Here is a 15,570-nt window from a genome sequence, read left to right as displayed (position 1 = left end):
CCAGAGCACCCGGAGGAAACCCACGCACACACGGGGAGGATGTGCAGACTCCGCACAGACAGTGACCCAAGCCGGAATCAAACCTAGGACACTGGAGCTGTGAAGCAATTATGCTATGCACAATGCTGCGTGCAGCATGGTCGGCGAAGGCTTGGAGGGCTGAAGGGCCTGTTCCTGTGCTGTAATTTTCTTTGTTCTTTGTTCTGTTACAATTGTCTCTCTTATTGTATACTATGTTGCCTTGCTGAAAAATGGTATTCAATCGCCATACATTATGCCTTAAAGCTCTGTGAATTTCAATGACTTCTGCTTCCAAAAAAGCTTTTCTACTGCTATGTAATGCATTTTAATGCTCAGCAAAAGCAAAGCTATAGTCCCTTCCCAAGCTAGAGGCTGGTCATCCAAAATGGACGGAAGTTTAGGATTTCTACCAAACACTAATTGATAAGGACTATAGCCCCCAACCATCTGCAATGAATTCTTTGCATGTACTACCCATGCTAAGGCTGAATTTAACTTGCAATTTGGTCTATCTGCCAAAACCTTCCAGATAGATGTAATCCATTACAGCATGGTTTCTTTAACACACACCATTACTAAATGGGCTTTCCGCAGTCGTATTCATGACTGTGATATTCACGGTTTCACACATATCCCTAAACTCATCATTAGCAAATTCTCCCCCATTCTGAGGAATTTTGCCGGTGGGCCCATTCCTGTCCCTATCCATTTTTCCACAACTGTTCCAGAATTATTCTCTTTTCTTAACTTCATACAATGGTTGATTGACTAAATCTGGTATTTAAATCTACAAAATTCAAAATAAATATATTGTTAGCTTTATCCCAGATCTTAAGATCCATAGCCACAACATCGTTAAAATCCCTGGCCAAAGGTAAGGTTACTATCGGTCGTGATGGTGTCCTGTACTTCCTACAAACCTCACAGCGATCACTAACCCGTTTTATCAGCTTAGTATAGTCTTCATCCCTTACCCCTGCATCCTTTAATAAATTTTTCAGCGTCCGTGGAGATGGATGCGCAAATTGCCTATGCAGTTTTAATACAACAAGCTTTTTATCAGCTAAAGTCCCATTTCCAGCTGCCAATAACACATCCTTAACAACTGCACCTGAAATATTATTCGGCAGTAATGGAATAAAATAGTGTCCCGACTGTGTAAATTGTATGTCCACCGTCTTTCCGAAAACTGTTGCCTTATCCTGTTCCATATCCAGTTTTGTGTGTGCTTTCTTCATCGACGGTCTGCTCAGAAGCAAAGGTATCTCACTTGATACATCTGTGCTAATGAAATGATTCACTCCGGCAATATTGCAAGGGATCACCACTCTTTTCAGCAACTTCAGAGTATTATTATCCCCAAACCTGAAACTTGTGGATCTTTCAAATTCCTTGGGCACGATTCTCCGCTCCCCACGCCAGGTGGGAGAATCGCGGGAGGGCCGGGGGAATCATGACACGCCGCCCTGGCACCCCCCGCGATTCTCCCACCCCCCCAAAAATGGTGTGTCGCGCTTTTCGACAGGCCGCGCGGAGAATTGCCGCTCGCCGTTTTTCATGGCGACCGGTGATTCTCCGGCCCGGATGGGCCGAGCGGCCTGCCGAACCTGACCGATTCTCGCCGGCGCCAACCACACCTGGTCGCTGCCGGCATGAACAAAGTGCGACAGGTGAGTGTGGGGCCTGTGGGGGCGGAGGGAGGATCGAGCACCACGGACGTGCTCAGCAGATGTCTGGCCTGCGATCGGTGCCCACCGATCGTCGGGCTGGCGTAGGTAAATGACGCACTCTTTTCCCTCCACCGCCCCGCAAGATCAAACCGCCATGTCTTGCGGTGGGAAGTGGAGGGGAAGACAGCAACCGCGCATGCGCGGGTTGGAGCCGGCCAACCTGCGCATGTGTGGCTGACGTTACTTCGGCGCCGCCGGCCGCGTTATTCCCGGCGAGCCGCTGGGGGGTGGAGAATAGGGTGCGAGGAACGGCCTCCGACGTCGGAGTGAAACACTCAGTCTCCCGTTGGGAGAATCGCGCCCCTTAACTTTGTTACGATTTTCAGCATTCAAAGAGTCCAGGTAACATTTTAACCAGTCAATTCCACACACAGTAGATGTGCAGCCACTGTACATTATAGCACAATTGAAGGATTCTGCAACCGATACTCTCATTTTTGGAGTAAAACTGCTTATTAATAGGACAATGCCTTCTTTCTGGTCACTATCTTTTCCCTCTTCCTACTCTTCCATGTCATGTGTAGCTTCAAACACGCTATTATAACGGGTTGGTCAGTTGAAAGCATAATGGTATTGAGAGTCACACTGAAAACATTGATTTATCATTCCCTGGGCATTTCTGGGGTTCATTTCCGATTACCATTCTCCATGTCCCTCCTCCTGTTATAGGTTTTAAATGGGTTTTTGTCCTCATAATTTCCAGATTCCGATCTCCTTCCATACTCTCATAACCTGTTTGTAGCCGTACGGTTATGCCATCCTGTCAGTCGTGTATCTTCCATTGTCTACTTTATTGCTGACTGACCCATTTTTGTCATAAGACCCATAGGAATTGAATGTTTGCCCAGAAACATCTTTAAGGCTTCTATCAGCTGATCGAATAAGGTATCATTTTCTGCAAACTTAACTCTTGTCAAAACTAGGAGCCTATCTATTTGGACACTAACACACTCCACTAACTTAAATGCCAACACGAACTGTGGAAATTCCAGGCGGTGTTTGTGCAGCCTTTTGTATAGTCTGCTAAATTCCATTATACAGTCCTCAATAGAGACATCCTCTGTTTTCCGGAATCTATCAAATTCTGACCAGGCTTCATACGCACTTAACAAATCATCCTTTTGATAAATCTTATCCATAAAACGCAATAGAATCTCCAGACCTTCTTCTGAGTCTAACTCTAACAATTCCAGTTCAGAAAACACTTTCCTTCGGATTTCACCCTAATAAGGCAGAGAAAGTGCCAATGCCATATCTTGTTTCCTCTTTCCCAAGGCAGTTACCTTAGTCCACATAACAACAGTACTTCTCCATTTGTCGTATGATCCCCTTTCAGAAAATAATGGCAGTCATATCTGGACATCTTTATTCTAGGCTCAGCCATATATATATTTTTTTTTTCCTTCTCACTCACTCCTTGGTTGATGCAGACTTTTGTTTTCTTCTCCAACAGTTGTATCTTTCACAGCAACCATCCTCTGCTACCATTGTTAGCTTCCGGCTGCTGTTGAGTAGAGTCAAGAAGTCTGCTCCTTTTCACAAACACCTTTATTTTTCTTCAACACAAAACTCTATCACCACATCACATGCCACAAGAGCCACCTCTTTACATAATCAGTGTCAATTATTGGAGATTTAACATCAATGAGACATCTAATTGGAATGCCTCTTAACCCATTCCTTAACATCTACCAGCACCACAAACATCTTGCCCATGATAGAGCCCACAAAATCCACGTGGACCCTGGTCCATGGGCAACCTGGCCAGTCTCAAAGGCGAAGGATGGCGGAAGGTGGCCACGATTTCTGCATTTGGCAAGGATGGCACTGTTGTACTAGTTCTTCTTATCTATGTCTGGCCACCAGACGTAGCTGCACACCAGCATCTTCATCTTTGTCTGCCCTTGGTGGGCGCTTTGTAACTCTTCGGGGAGGGTGCCCCCTGGCCTGAGGCTGGATGACCACTGTGATCCCCACAGAATCACACTGTCTTCACATGTCAACTTGTCCTGACGAGTGAAGTAGGGCCTCAGGTGATCAGAATTCTCATAACACCAGCCAGTCTCTATATTCGTTTAACCTTTGAAAGAATAGTGTCTCTTTGAGTCCAATTGCAGGTGTGCCCAGCAGACACTGGTAGAGTGTCTAGGGCAGGGGTAGGCAAACTACGGCCCGCGGGCTGCATGCGGCCCGCCAAAGGTCTTTATGCGGCCCACCAAGTCATTAAAAAATTTGTTTTTAATTTTTAATTTTTTTTTTAAGGTTAATGGGGGGGGGGGGGGCTGTTGGGTTACTTACTGGTATAGGGTGGATACGTTGACTTGAGTAGGGTGATCATTGCTCGGCACAACGTCGAGGGCAGAAGTGCCTGTTCTGTGCTGTACTGTTCTATGTTCTATATGAGGCGCCCAGAATCATAACCGGGTGAAGTAATTATTTTACTTAATATACTATGCGGCCCTTTAAAATTGTGAATTTCTGAATGTGGCCCTTGCACGGAAAAGTTTGCCCACCCCTGGTCTAGGGAGTTTAAAGCCAGAACGATCCCCTAGGTTACAGGAGGTGACGGAATGCTCTTGAGTAGGGGACTTAACGCATCCACATTAGCAGTTGTAGGATGCGAACAGCAGGGCCCATGCTGTACCCTCACCAAGGCAATGGACGATATGGGGTTCCCTTAAAAGGCTCAGTAATGGCTTGTGGTCAGTCACTATGTCGAACCATTAACCGTACACATACTGGTGGAATTTCCTCACAGTATATAACTGCTCTGTTCTCCTTCTCAATCTGGGCTTCTAAAAGGATCCTTGAGACAAATGCAATTGGACATTCTCAACCATCTCCCATTTTGTGGGATAAAACGTTCCTGATACTGGAAGAGACACATTACATGGCAGTACAATTGGTTTCCCTGGCTCAAAATGCACCAAGAGGTTTGGAGACTAATTCTTGCTTCACCAGTCGGAAGGCTTCCTCTTGGGGCTCTCTCCATTGCCACCGCTGATTCTTCCCGAATAGTTGGCGTCGTGGTGCCAATGTGACTAAATCCGAAATTAACCTGCCATAATAATTGGTCCTACCGAAGAAGGCTTTAAATTCGTTTTTGGGTACAAGGATGTCTCGTGTGGCTTTGCCCTTTTCTTCCACATGTTGCATCAATGCAAAACCCTAGGGATGTCACTTCAGAGGCCTGAAAACTACATTTCTATGGCCCAATTCTTTTTTCTCCAAATGCAGACTCGAGAGAATGTGCGAACTCCACACGGATGGTGACCCGGGATTGAACTCAGGTCCTCGGAGCCATGAGGCAGCAGTGCTAGCCACTGCGCCACCGTGCCGCCCTCCGCTAATAATATTAAAATGAATTTAAATGGCGTTCCCATCATTGCATGGCGGGAGCCTTGTTGAGGCACTGCTGGGGGCGGTGGGGGGGCAATCCAGTGAGAAACTCCCGCTGACGTGAAATCCGTTTTGGGACACCCGCTGCATGTTCCGCCCCGACCGCCATTCTGGCCCGCTGAACACTTACTTTAAATACAAAACACCAATTGGAATTTGGGGAGACACACCCCCTTGTCTTTATCTGTCTGCTCCTCCCTTTTCGGTCTCTGCCTCTTTGTCTCTTCTTTTTAAAAGTAAATTTAGCCGACCCAATTATTTTTTTCCAATGAATGGGCAATTTAGCGTGGCCAATTCACCAATTCAACTTTGGATTGTGGGGGTGAGACCCATGCAAACACGGGGAGAATGTGCAAACTTCACACGGACAGTGACCCGGGGATGGAATTGAATCCAGGTCCTCAGCACCGTAGGCAGAAGAGGTAACCACTGTGCCACTGTGCTGTGCCAAGAAAGCAAATTTCTAACTTTTTTTAAAATTTGAAAGCATTACTGAATGACACTGGCCATTTATTAACTATTAAAAGTCACACAATTCCAGTTCAGATAGACAGATAGGAAAGGTTTAGAGGGATATGGGCCAAATGCAGAAAAATGGGTTCAGCTTAGATGGGCTTTTTGGTTGGCATGGACCACTTTGGGCAAAGGACCTGTCTTCGTGCCACAGATTCTATGATTCTTGATTCCCGCAGGAAACGTTTTGACCATTCCTTGGCTGTTAGAGAATACAGTGGCACCTACAGGCCAAAGCAGGTAATTACTGTTTAACTGGTGAGAGCCTGCAAGCAAAACTGAGTGGAAAATGTGGGTTTAGGACTTTATGATTGGGAAAGTTGACACAAAGGTGTGGCTAAAATTTGTGACAATAGCATTTACGATTTTTGTACTTTTAGTGCAAATATGTATATTTTCAATACATTGCTAAAGAATATCTTCCAGTGGTGCAAAATGCATATAATAGAACAAGCATTTAGTTGTCAAGCTCTTGGAAAAAAACAACAATGTCAATGCTAAAATTTATAACCTTGTAAATAATTGTACACAGAAAGCAACAAGATAATAAATTTCCACATTCACACTGACCTAGATTTTTTTAAGAAGTGGCAAACATAAGGAAAGGTTCCCACAAAGATCTAGGAATCATTGTGGCAAGATTACCACTACCCCCTTTCAACCTGGTGGCAAGTCAAAAGGATATCTCCTGGTGTCCAGCAGCATTGATGTCAGCAAGTAGGCTAAACAACCAACCACACTGAAGTATTCTCACCAACAAGCCAGGAACCTAAAAGCACTGAATGTCTTTGCTTTTAAGTTAAATAATCAGATAGTGAAGATGTGATTATTATTATGAATCAAGATAGAAGTCAAAAATGTGTAAACTTTAATAAATATTTTATAAATGTGATTTTTTTTTGTATCATTCTTTTTAAAAAATATAAATTTAGAGTACCCAATTCATTTTTTCCAATTAAGGGGCAATTTAGTGTGGCCAATCCACCTACCCTGCACATCTTTGGGCTGTGTGGGCGAAACCCACACGGTCACGGAGAGAATGTTCAAACTCCACATGGACAGTGACCCAGAGCCGGGATCGAACCTGGGACCTCGGCTCCATGAAGCAGCCGTGCTAACCACTGTGCCACCATGCTGCCCTTTTTTTATATCATAATGGAGAAATTTGAAATTCCACAAAAATAAAATTAGCTCTTCAAGGCTAACAGTGGTGTTTAGCAGTAAGTATGAAGTAAGTATGCTGTTAGAGATCCAGGCCCTGTTTATTCCCATTTCTTTTATTTTTATTATTTTTGGTCCATGTGCCCATACTCGGAATGTGCCTTTAAGCAGAAGAGTATTTGCCAGGATAGTGTGTTCCTGGGTTTTATATTTTGCAGAGAAGAATCCAGACTCGTTGGTGTCAAGTGAATCTTAGCAACTGATTCAATTGCCGACCTGGCAACCAGTAGGCTGGCCAGGAACATGGCTTTGTCCTGTCGCTTTTGGATCCGGCCTGTGCCAACCCAACTGTAGCAGGAACAGCCAGCCACGTTCAAGACCAACGATCGCTACCTGACGGATGAGCCCAGCAGAGACGGAGCCACTTTCTTCGAACCAGCCAAGTGAAATCCAGATAAAGGCCTTATCCATTTGCACAGTGCCGGTCACCCTGAAGTTAAGTATAGGTTATTGTAGCTGATAGGTGTAGTTTAACTTGTAGTAGATATAGAGTTTGCATGGCGAGGTAACTCTTGTGCATGTATATAAACCATCTTTTGAACTAACTAACTGGGTGTGTGGTCATTTGATCGATATAATGGAAGGCTTGTGGTTCACCAACATTATCACTAATATTAGCAACAGTATTGGCAACGCTGTTGGGATCCAAACGAGCAACATTATTGGGGAACTCTGACGGGACCCAATTAGAAGTGATCTTGTCACTCCGAGAGAACTCACAAACTTTGAATCCAATTGCGAGAAAGAGAAAGAACCACAAGTGCAAGTCCCATATCGACCAAATAACCGAATTTCGGAAGTGTGTACTAAACCGCATGCGTACCTAAGAGGAAAAGTAAGGTAAACTCGTTAGAATTGTGTACAACTATCGAGGGATTGTGAGCCGGAAAATAGCTTAAGCCATATCTACTGTTCAAATCGTCGCCTTATTCCCCTGTCCCAAATTAAAAGTAGAGGAAGAGATACTAAAAGTAGAGCAAGCGATAAGAGAAGTAATGGTCACTAAAGCAATAGAAAGATTGATGAATCCACAGGAACCCAAGGTCGCAGCGACCAACAGAGCAGAGCAATGCCCCATATGGGAGGAAGAGTTGAGGAAATACTTAAAGGGGAAAAGATGGCCCTTTTGGTCGAATTTTTGTGCTAATGATGAATCAGGTCCAGGAAAGATAGGACAGACTTGGTGAGAGAACCTAAGTGAGGTCCACAAGAAAAATATACGGAAAGTCAGAAAGCCGATGGCAATAGTGTCCTGTTTGGCACAGTTGCGAGGCACAGAGGAAGTCGTGCAGACGCTCTGTAGGCAGTTAATTGAGAAGGAAGAAAGGAACGAGGGAAATAGTAACGAAAGCAAGAAGATAATTGAGCAACTCCGGGAACAGTTAGCAGCTAAGGATAAGGAAATGGCCGATGTAAAACGTGCACATCAATCTTGTCTAGTTCACCTTAGTAGCTTCCAGACCCAGTACGATAAAGCCTACCAAGGTACACAGAGCGCAGTCCTGGTAAGAGAAGAAACAGAACAACAGGTCGCCCAGCTAATTAGCAAATGCGCAGATCTAAAAGCAGCTTTGAGAGCGCTCCACAGCTCCACTAAGGAACAGAGGCAGAGTACCGTTGACCATGCTAAATGCTGACAGAAGATAGAAAAGTTACAGTCGCTACTCTCAGTACAGAATGGTTTCAGGTACACTTTCGGGCAGGATTTAGATGAGGAAGATGTTCCCGATTGGCAAGAATTAAACTAAAGCACCCAAAGATATGTAGAGGACACGGGAAATCAAAATCAAGCTCCCCACGCCCCAAAAAGAAAAGCACCTGCAGCACCGACTGCACAGGCAGCACACACCTCCACTCACAACTCTACCCCCATGAATCTGGTTACACAACGAAAGTCATCGGGTCAGGATGAGCCTAATATCGTTTACACCACTCCACTATCCACAACCCAATTAAGAGAAGCTTGCACGAAAATTAATCCATTCCAGCCCACCGCAGACCCGCACAGCTTCTTTGAGGAGGTGCGCCAACAAAAAGTTATGTATGGCTTAGACGAGAGAGAGGAAGTAAAGCTAATAGTTGTGAGCCTTAGCCAGTCAGTAAGATCTGTGGCGTGGGCGTTATACACCTACTTGTATTGGGCCCAAGACTGTTGCATCCTCTGCAGGACCGGAAAATTGTCAAGGTCCGGGATGTGGATAGCCGGCACCGTCGTCTGAAGTGTGGGGTTCATTAGCAGCTGTGCTGGGGACAGGCCAGCGGACAAAGGAGTCGCCCTGTGGGCTAGCAGCGCCAGGTTAAAATCTGAACCCAAATCAGCAGCTTTGCACAACCGATTTTTAACGATGTGGACCCCTTTTTCAGCCTTCCCATTCGACTGGGGGTAGTGGGGGCTTGACGTGACGTGCCTAAAATTGTACAGCCTGCAAAATCCATCCACTCCTGGCTGAAGAAGCAAGGGCCATTATCAGTCATAACTGTAACTGGAATGCCATGATGGGCAAAAGTATCCTTGCATGCCTTGATTACTGTTGCTGATTTGAGGTCAGTCAGTCTGACCACCTCGGGGTAGTTGGAAAAGTAGTCCACGAGGAGGACATAGTCTCGGCCCTTTGTATGAAAGAGGTCAATACCAACTTTGGACCATGCGGAGGACACCAGTTCATGCGACTGTAGAGTCTCTTTAGGCTAAGCCGGCTGGAACCTTTGACACGTTGGGCAATTGAGGACCGTATTGGCGTTATCCTGACTGTTGCCTGGCCAATATACTGCTTCTCAGGCTCCACGGTGACACTTTTCGACCCCCAGGTGACCCTCGTGGATTTGGCCGAGGACCAGCTCTCGCATGCTCTGTGGCATTACTATCCTGTCCAGCTTCATTAGTATGCCGTCCACTACCGCTAGATCGTCCTTTACATTATAAAACTGGGGGCACTGCCCCTTTTGCCAACCATCCGTGAGATGTCGCATGACCCGCTGGAGTAACGGATCCCTGGCCATCTCCTGACGAATTTGCACGACCCTTTCATCAGTGGCCGGAAAGTTGGACGCACAAAACTTCACCTGAGCGTCTATCTGACAGACAAAGTCTGACTGCTCACATGGCGTGGTGATGGAGCGAGAGAGAGTGCGTCGGCCACAATAAGCTCTTTGCCCGGGGTGGAGACCAGGTCAAAATCGTAGCGGCGGAGTTTGAAGAGGATACGTTGTAGCCGTGACATCATATCATTGAGGTCCTTTTGGATGATGTGAACCAATGGCCTGTGGTCCATATCGACCGTGAATTTGGGGAGTCCATACACATAATCATGGAATTTGTTAATCCCTGTGAGTAGGCCCAGGCATTCTGTTTCAATCTGAGCGTATTGTTGTTCAGTGGGTGTCATGGCTCTAGAGGCATATGCGACTGGGGCCCAGGAGGAGGATTCGTCCAGCTATAGGAGCACTGCCCCAATGTCAGCCTGGCTCGCATCGGTGGAGGTTGTTGTCTCCTTGGCGCGGTCGAAAAACGCCAGCACCGGGGCCTTGGTGAGTTTCGCCCTGAGCTCACGCCACTCTTGCTCATGAGCGGGGAGCTACTGGAAGTCCGTCATTTTTTTAACAAGATTGCGGAGAGCTGTGGTGTGTGATGCAAGGTTGGAGATAAACTTCCCAAGGAAGTTGACCATCCCAAGGAAGCCGAGGACCACCTTCTTGTCCTCCGGGGTCTTCATGGCGTTGATCGCCGACACCTTGTCTGCATCTGGCTGCACACCGAACTGTGAAATATGGTCGCCAAGGAACTTTATTTCTGCTTGACCGAAGGAGCATTTGGCTCTATTGAGTTGGAGGCCATGCTCATGGATCCTGTGGAACACTCGCCTGAAGCGATCAATGTGATCCTGAGGAGTTGTGGACCAGATAATGATATCATCGAAGTACACTCGCACCCCCTCGATGCCCTCCATCATTTGCTCCATTATGCGGTGGAACACCTCCGAGGCAGAGATGATGCCATTTCGCTGGTGAGTTCTTCTCGTTTAGGTATAGGGTAGTGTTCCCTCATAATGTTACGGTTCAAATCTTTGGGGTCGATACAAATGCGAAGTTCCCCTGACGGTTTTTTGACACAAACCATGGAGCTAACTGTGGGTTCCGTGACCTTAGAAATGACGCCCTGGTGCTGGAGGTCTTGCAGCTGCTGCTTGAGGCGGTCCTTAAGGGCGGCACCCGACGTGGTGCATGAACCACAGGTGTGGCATTCGGCTTCAGCAATATCTTGTATCGGTAAGGGAGTGTGCCCATACCTTCGAAGACACTGTGGTATTTTGCTATGATGTCATCTAGTTGGCCTTGGAAGTTGACATCTTTCGAGGCCGTTGCCTCTGCGGACGACATGGTGTGAACCCGCTGCACAAGATTCAGGATTTTACAGGCCTGAGCACCGAGCAGGGAAGCTCTGTTGGTTCCTACAATTTCAAAACGCAGGGTTGCTTTTGAAGAACGATGGGATACTGCAAGCTGGCATGAGCCACTGGCAGCAATGGCATTGCCATTGTAGACGAGGAGCTGGCAGGCCGGTGGAATAATGCTTGGCTTGACGCGGATGGTGTCAAGGTCAGACTTTGAAATGAGGTTAGCTGAAGCGCCGGTTTGCAGCCTGAAGCGTATGCGAGCCTTGCTGACCGTAAGGGTGGCACACCACTGGTCGTCGGGATCAATGCTCATTATTGGGAGTTGTTTCACCTTCTTTGCTGAAAGCAGCGTATGCTCGGTGATGATGTGAGGGATGTCAGGCCCTCGGTGTCGGGATCTGGAAGCATATCAGAGTCGGAGTCTGCAACGGGTTGCTGTACTGACCGGACGTTCCTGCGCTGCGGCTGGGATCGCTGTGTGTTGGGCAGATGAGCAGATCTGCAAAGGGCTGCGTAGTGGCCAAGCTTGCCACACTGGAGACAGTATCGAGATTTTGCGGGACATTGCAGCTTTAAATGGGCGGAGCCACAGTTGTTGCATGTCATGGCGCCGACATCAGGACGCTCCATGCGCCACCGCCATGCGCGGTGCGGTCGAACGATGTGTGCACCTGCGCAGTTCAGTCGTCGGCCTCGCCGTCTCCTTGGTCGTGGCGTGCATGCGCAGGAGCCTGGGAAAAGCGCGCAAAATGGGCGCCCTCATCGAGACTCAGGCCCTGGAACTGTTTTACGGCCCGCACCCGCTCCGCAGCATGGGGGCCTTGCCACGCCGTCTCTGCCACCTTGATATGGGAGTACCGGTTGTTAGCGTGTTCGTGTAGGACGCAGGTTTCGATGGCGATGGTAAGGGTGAGCTGCTTAACTTTAAGGAGCTGCTGGCGAAGGGGATCGGAGTGGACCCCGAAATCGATCTGGTCGCAGATCATGGAATCGGAAGTGGAGCCGTAGTTGCAGGACTGCGCGAGGATGCGGAGATGGGTTAAGAAGGATTGACAAGGTTCATCCTTACCCTGAAGCCTCTGCTGGAACACATAACGTTCAAAGCTCTCATTGACTTCAATGTCACAGTGGCTGTCGAACTTCAGCAGGACTGTTTTAAACTTTGTCTTGTCCTCGCCTTCAGCAAAGCTGAGGGAGTTAAAGATGTGGATAGCGTGGCCCCCGGCTGTAGAGAGGAAGGGTGCGATCTTCCTGGCATTCGATGCGGCTTGAGGTCGGTGGCTTCAAGATATAGCTGGGATTTCTGCTTGAAAATCTTCCAGTTGGCACCGAGGTTGCCGGCGATGCGGAGCCAGGACCCAGAATTGCCTTATCTGTGCACAGAACAATCCCGAACATTACTCAAAGAAAGGACAATTACGTCACACCTGATCCGTTAATGGCCCTTGGACAAACTTGCAACTCGATTACATTGGCCCCCTTCCCCCTTGCAGAAATTGTTTCAAGTACGTGCTGTTTGTAAGCGACATCTTTACTAAATGGGTAGAAGCATTTCCCTCACGGACAAACACAGCAAAGGCCACCGCTATGATTTTGACCCAACAGATATTTACACGCTGGGGTCTCCCCCGCAGCATTGAGTCAGACCAAGGTTCCCACTTCCCCGGCAGAGTCATGCAAAATGCTTTAACAATTTTTGGAATCAGGCAGAAATTCCATATAGCACATCACCCCCAATCCAGAGGCATTGTCGAGAGAATGAATCGAACTTTAAAAGCGACCATTAGGAAGATGGTCCAACAAGGCAATACCACGTGGGACACGGTCCTCCCATTTGCTCTCATGTTTATTCGGAACACCGTTTCCAGTTCAACAGATTTCACCCCCCACACGCATGACCGGATGGCCCATGAAGGGTATTGAATATTTATTAGGCCTCCATTTGGCAAGCCCCACAGTAACTGCCCTCACCCACGAAAAAGCAGTCCAACAGGTTACAGATAACATTAAAGTGGCACAACTCACTGCAGCTGTCCGATTAGGCGCTAGAAGGAAGCAGAGTAAAGCCTGCTTTGACAAAATCATCCACCCCGTAGAGTACACAGTCGGTCAGCAAGCAATGGTTTCAATTTACAACCCCAGTTCTTTTATCTCCCCCAAATTTGCAGGACCCTACTCCATTTCCGACAAAGTGAGCCCCTCCGTGTACAAGATAACGTACCCCAACGGTAAAACTGGTTGGTTCCACATCAACCAACTCAAAGTCTACGGATCCCAATGTAGCCACTCCCACCACATCTCTCTGGCAATAGGAGACGATTCCGCCCCGCCCATCGACAACCCAGTCCGACCCCTACGCCAACCCTCCCCCAGCCATGCCGGCATTTATCCCCTGTCTACGCCCACAGACCCGAACTTGTCTCTGCCCACAGGGATGGTCTTTCACCTTGAACTTGACTCCGACGACAGCGAGAGCCTCCCAGATTTGATTACTATCCCTGAACACTGGCACGATCTCTCTGCCCCCAGTCACCCCAGCCCCCAGAACCATGACTTAGATATCTTTGACCCCCTATATGCCCTCCCCCAGCCACCGCCCGACTACAGTAACTTGGCCTCCATTCCTACCACCCCTGCGCCTCACGACAAACAAGCCCGTCTTTGGCATCACGACAACTCTTGCAGATTAGTAAGGCACGACAATTCGGATGATCCAATGGCCCACGCTGCCAAGACACAGAAACAGCAGACACGGTCTGGGAACCGGGTGGTGATGATTCAGAGACTGACTCTCGTTTCGGTAATGCTTTTACAACACTGTTTGGTACAGAACCCTGAGGTGTCCCGATGATGAGAAAGAGACACCGCCTAAGTATTAAGGTGTCCAGGTTCTGATGGAGCCTGCCCACCTTTTTCCTTCTTCTTTTTTCTACTACATGGTTTTAATTCATGTCGCCCGACACAAAATTACTCTTCTGATTCCAGGGTACGATGCCCTATGACAGTTGAAGCACAAGTTTGTCGGAAAACAGATCACAGTTCTTCCAGTCTTTATGACAAGTTTCCACACGACTACAAACTCTTACCGACCACTTCAGGTCACCCAGGTAGGGAGTAACGGCACTGATCCCCGCCCTACCTGAGGACCCTAAATGCATCCGGTCAGTTAAGCTCGGGTAGTGGAGTAACGGCGCTAACCCCCACCCTACCTGGGGATTCCACCCATTCGTATCCTGCAGCAGCCCACACGCACCTCATGTTCCCATCACTTCATATGCTCTGGAATGGCTCTCTACACTCTGCACTGTCTTTGGCCGGCCTTAGTTTCACCTTCTCTGCTCTCCCTTTGGTTCTGGTTTAAAGAATGCATTTTGCCACGTTCTGTACGCTCACCCCTTCTTTCCTTTACCTTCCACGACCCCCTGGTCACTCTCCAGCTGCCATTTACACATATGACATGATTGGTTGCTGTACACGCTGCTACATGCGAACTACCTCTGAACCCTGGGGCGAAACTCTATAAAAGTGGCCGCCCTGAAATTCGGCTGGTTAAGATAAGCTTGCTTGATCTTGGTTTTGGGTAATGCTCGGCACAACATCGAGGGCAGAAGGGCCTGTTCTGTGCTGTACTGTTCTATGTTCTACCTTCAACCACCACTGGTTGCGAGTAAAGAAAAGACTGGTCGGAGAAACTGTCCGCCCACTCCCCGCATCGACCGCAAGCAGTGAGAGTCTCTGTACTTAAAAAATTTGTATTTCTTGTCTCTCCAAAATGGTATTTCAAAAAAAAATGAGGGAGTCACACACGGTGACAATCATAACGAGTAATTGGAGTAAGGGGAGAAAGACTAATAAAACGAGATATTAACTGTGGTGATATGAGTGGGAGCACTGCCATTGGTGCAGAGCATTGGTTTCCCATTGGCTCTGGCTGGTCATGTGCCTCTCGTCTGATTGGCTGGGACTAGTCATGTGACTGCTCACCAATTGGTCGAGAGGCAAGTAGACCCCGCCTCCGAGGTGGGGTATAAGTACCCAGGTTTCCCGGCGGTCGGCCTTTCTCTGTAGTCGACCACCGGGCTAACAACTAGCTTATTAAAGCCACAGTTTGGATCTTCATCGTGTCTCGCGCCCAATTGATGGTTCATCATTAACTGAAGATAATAACAGTACTATGCTTGCACCCCCAGGATTACACGGAAAACAGAAAACACAAGATGAAGCAAGGACTGCTGACATATGTTTGGATCATCACTGGACTTCTGCAACTGCGCGCACAACACACGTTCATT

The 15,570-nt window shown here is 47.7% G+C and overlaps 1 protein-coding gene across 1 annotated transcript in view; it reads right to left on the bottom strand.

Annotated features, from left to right (window-relative positions):
- Positions 1-11,261, bottom strand: part of LOC119954759 (cadherin-related family member 3-like) — a 103,772-nt gene extending 92,511 nt beyond the window's left edge. The window contains exon 1 of the mRNA XM_038780302.1: positions 11,171-11,261. Coding sequence (XP_038636230.1) covers positions 11,171-11,261 — 91 coding nt within the window. The remainder of the gene's footprint in view (positions 1-11,170) is intronic.
- Positions 11,262-15,570: the final 4,309 nt, after the last annotated feature.

The sequence above is a fragment of the Scyliorhinus canicula genome, chromosome 20, assembly GCF_902713615.1.
Source record: "Scyliorhinus canicula chromosome 20, sScyCan1.1, whole genome shotgun sequence".
Lineage (NCBI taxonomy): Eukaryota > Metazoa > Chordata > Chondrichthyes > Carcharhiniformes > Scyliorhinidae > Scyliorhinus > Scyliorhinus canicula.
The sequence above is the reverse complement of the archived record's forward strand: the minus strand, read 5'-3'. Positions and strand labels throughout refer to the sequence as shown.